General features: G+C 51.5%; 1 protein-coding gene across 1 annotated transcript in view; it reads right to left on the reverse strand.

Moving 5' to 3' along the window:
- MFSD4A (major facilitator superfamily domain containing 4A) overlaps positions 1–4,026 on the reverse strand; it is a 20,573-nt gene that overhangs the window by 10,918 nt on the left and 5,629 nt on the right. The window contains exons 2-3 of the mRNA XM_015650928.3: positions 3,711–3,909; positions 2,815–3,054 (exon numbers count right to left, since the gene is read on the reverse strand). Of these exons, the coding sequence (XP_015506414.1) occupies positions 2,815–3,054; positions 3,711–3,909 (439 nt within the window). The remainder of the gene's footprint in view (positions 1–2,814; positions 3,055–3,710; positions 3,910–4,026) is intronic.

The raw sequence follows: 4,026 nt of genomic DNA on the forward strand, positions 1-4,026 counted from the left end.
CCCAGTTTGGGATTCCCCAATTCCCAGTCCCACTCTGGGTTATCCCTGCTCTCCAGACACTTCCAGCAGGTCCCACCCCTGGCTGTGGTCCCACGCTGGATCCCCATCCCACCCCTGACCATCCCTCCTGGACAGCCAGATTTTGGTGCCACAACCATTTTCTCCCAGAAATATATTCTAAAAATAAATAAAATATCAGGATATTTTTGCTGCTTTTTGGGGTTTTTTTGGAGTTATTTTGGCAGGAAGATTTCCTTTCCCCAAGGGAAAAAAGAGAACCAGAGCATCATCCCCCACCAGGAGCCCCCAATTCCCTTCACCCACCGCTCCAGCTCCACTTCCCAAATTCCCAGAGCTTCTCCCTCCCCTCTCCTGGCAGCTTTTATCCATCCTCAAAAACTCAACAAGTTGCTGCATCCCCCAGCTCAGCGTGGGGATATTCCAGCTCCTTCTTTCCCTCCCGCTGCTATTTCAGCCCGTTCCCCCCAGGAATCCGGGATTATTCCCTGCCATTGTATCCCAGGCTGCTTTGGAGCACAATGGAGTGTCCCACACTTCCCCTGGGAAAGCACCTTCTGGACAAACACATCCCTCTCCAAGGAACATTCCCCTGATTTCCAGCCCCTTGCAGCGGGCTGGGTGATGAAATTTCCGTTCTGTGGGAGAACTGAAATTTAAAATATGGGCGTTTCGTTCCAAAATCGGGATGAAAAGGCAAAAAATTTTTCTCTCCGAGTGAAAGATTTTGGCTGGGAGCGATCCAAGCGCTTTGTTTTGATTATGCTGAGCTGCTTCATTTTCCCAAAGCAAACCCGTTTTGCTTCAAAAACATCGGCACAACTCCGCTGTCAGCTCTGCACAGAGCACTTGTGCCAGAGTCAGATTGAGACATTTCCACTCTAAACAAAAGCAAGAGCTCGAAATGAATCATTTCAGCTCGTGCCTTGTCAGAATCCACACAAAAAGCGGGATGGAAATGTGGGATTTGGCCATTTTATAACCGAGCTGCTGCTCCTGGTTTCCATTTCTGTTGTTAACTCTTTTCATCCACACCCCCTGGAGGTTTGAAAACCCCTTCCCATCGTTTTTCCTCGGCTGTTCCCACCTTGAGGAGGGTCAGCAGTTTGGAGCTGAGCATCTCCAGTGGGCTGGGGTGGTTTGAACACGGAATAAAATCAAGGATTTGGGAAAGGCAATCACAGCTTGGCTCAGGAGCTGAGCACATCCAGCTCCCCTCTCTGTTATTTAACCCTTATCCCAAAACCAGTCTCCCAGCCTCCTTTCCACATTCCTGGTGTTCCTCCACAGCCTGGGAATTCTGTATTCCACCCACCCTGCCGTGCATGCAGCACTTGAGCGCGTCCTGATGCAGAAACCCAGCTCAAACCCACAGCCTGCCCCAAAAATACCCACAGGACACGGCTGGGGACAGAGACGGGGCTGGAAATTCCCACTGGAGCTCCCAAAATCGGGCACATCATCAAGTTCAGAGCAGGTGTTAAACTCTGCTTCCAAACTAAATCGGTTTGCTGGCTCTGGAGTAATTAAAAGCACATTTCCCGTGGCACAGGCAGAGCTGGAGGTAATTAAAGCTGCCTCTCCTTCCAGGCTGGGCCTTTTTTGGGTGATTCTGCCCAGAAACTCATCCCAGCACCTGCCTGAGCTCCTCCCACAGGGAACTGGGAGGGCCTGAAAACCCCTGGATGGGGGAAAATAACAAAAATAAAAATAAAAATAATAAAATAAAAATTAAAATTAAAATAAAAATAAAAAATAATAATAATATAATATAAAAATAAAATAATAATACTAATATAAATAATAATAATAATGATATAAAAATAAAACTAAAACTAAAAATAAATAATAATAATAATGATAATAATAATATAAAAATTAAAATAAAAATAAAATATAATAATAATAGTAATAATAATAATATTAATAATAATAATAATAATAATATAAAAATAAAAATAAAAATATTAATTGAATAAATGGGGAGAGCCCAGGAAAAGGAACCACAGCTCCCTTTGCCTGGTGCTGGTGGCAAACCTGGGGCTGCTTTGGTGGCCAGGGACAGGAGCAGGGCAATGATCACATCCTCTGACTCTGAGAGCTGAATTCCAGAGGGAAGGAATCCTCTGGATCTGCCCAGATCCTGCCGGGCAGGAACACCCTGAGGAGCCCCTCAGGAACACCAGATCCCTCATCTCCCCCTCAGAGGAAGGACTTTTACATCTTGCTGTGACCTCCAGGGAAAATAATAAATGGAGAGAGGCTTGGATCACTTCTTTCCTGGGAATATCCCTGCAAATCCTCTCTGTGTGGCCACCCCTGCTCTGCCAGCTGAGCACGAAGGAAAAATTCTGGATCTGAGCGGGGTTTGCTGCTCCAGCTCCTGCCCAGCAGGACCTGCTCCTCCAGCCTGGAGGGTGATGCCTCCAAGAGGCAGATTTCCCACCCAGCTCTTGAGGAGAAGCACAACCATCCCTCCAGACCCGTGTTGGAGGCGGAATAACAACCTGGCCTTTCTGTGGGGGCGCAGAAAGGGACGTGGGGCTGTGCAGGTGAGGCCACATCCCGATTTTTGAGCAGCTCCAGGGCGTTTCTGCTGCTCACAGCAGAGCTGCTGGCAATCCCAGAGCTCCCAGTGGTGAGGTGCCCTGATGAAATCGGGATTTGGCACCAAACAAACCTTTCACGTGTGCCGTGAGCCACCACAACCATCCCTGCCCTCCTCCCATTCCCAGAACCCCCCAAACCGCGGAGCAGGGATGTTCCCGGCGGGATATTCCCGGCTGCAGCGCTTACATTGATGAGGGCCATGATCCAGAAGGCGTAGGACACCCGTGTCACCACCAGGCCCTTCATGGGCAGGTCGAAGTGGGACAGGTTGCCCGGGTGGTGCGGCAGCAGGGACTTGCGGATGTGCGGGAGGTTGCTGGAGGCGTTGGCCGTGCCGTTGGACAGGATGCAGTTGGTGTCCGACAGGAAGGGGTCGGCGATCAGGGGGCTCAGCAGAGCCCCAAAGCCCACGAAGAAGTGCAGGGCCTGCAAGAGGTGACGCAGTGGAGTGGGAGGGTGGCAGAGCCGCCGGCTCCTCCTCCTCGGAATCGCTCAATTAATTCAGGCCCAAAAGAGTTTTGAGGTTGTTGAGTGTAATCTTGTCACAGGACCTGAGTGTCACCGTCCTCAAACACCTCCAGGGATGGGGCCTCCACCATCCCAATGCCCAGCCACCATTCCTGGATGAAAATTCTTCCTAAAATCCATCCTAAACCTTCCCAGGGGGAATGAGGGCCCTGCAGTGCCACAGCCAGGCTTTCCTCAAACACCTCCAGGGATGGGGCCTCCACCATCCCAATGCCCAGCCACCATTCCTGGATGGAAATTCCTCCTAAAATCCATCCTAAACCTTCCTGGGGGGAATGAGGGCCCTGCAGCCACAGCCAGGCTTTCCTCAAACACCTCCAGGGATGGTGATGCCATCCCAATGCCCAAACACCATTCCTGGATGGAAATTCCTCCTAAAATCCATCATAAACCTGCCCAGGCAGGGTGAGGGCCCCGCAGTGCCACAGCCGGGCTTTCCTCAAACACCTCCAGGGATGGTGATGCCATCCCAATGCCCAAACAACATTCCTGGAAGGAAATTCCTCCTAAAATCCATCCTAAACCTTCCCGGGGGATGAGGGCCCCACTCTCACCTGCAGGAAGATGGCAGAGTCCTTCTGGTAGATCTTGACCAGCTGCATGTTGGAGATGGTGTCGATGCAGCCCATGGCCAGCCCGGCCACGGCCATGACCACGGCCAGCACCACCACGTTGTGGCACAGCGGGATGATGGCAAACACCAGCGAGATGGCCAGGGACGAGGCAAACAGGGCCAGCAGGGACTGGGCCAGCCTGGGGAGGGGAAAGGCAGCACAGAATCAGCGCCACCAGCAGAGGAGCGGCCACACAACCCTCACCTCCTGTTCCCAACCCCGGGAATTGCAGCTCCAGCTCCGGCAGCCGCGGTTT

The sequence above is a fragment of the Parus major genome, chromosome 26, assembly GCF_001522545.3.
Source record: "Parus major isolate Abel chromosome 26, Parus_major1.1, whole genome shotgun sequence".
Classification (NCBI taxonomy): Eukaryota; Metazoa; Chordata; class Aves; order Passeriformes; family Paridae; genus Parus; species Parus major.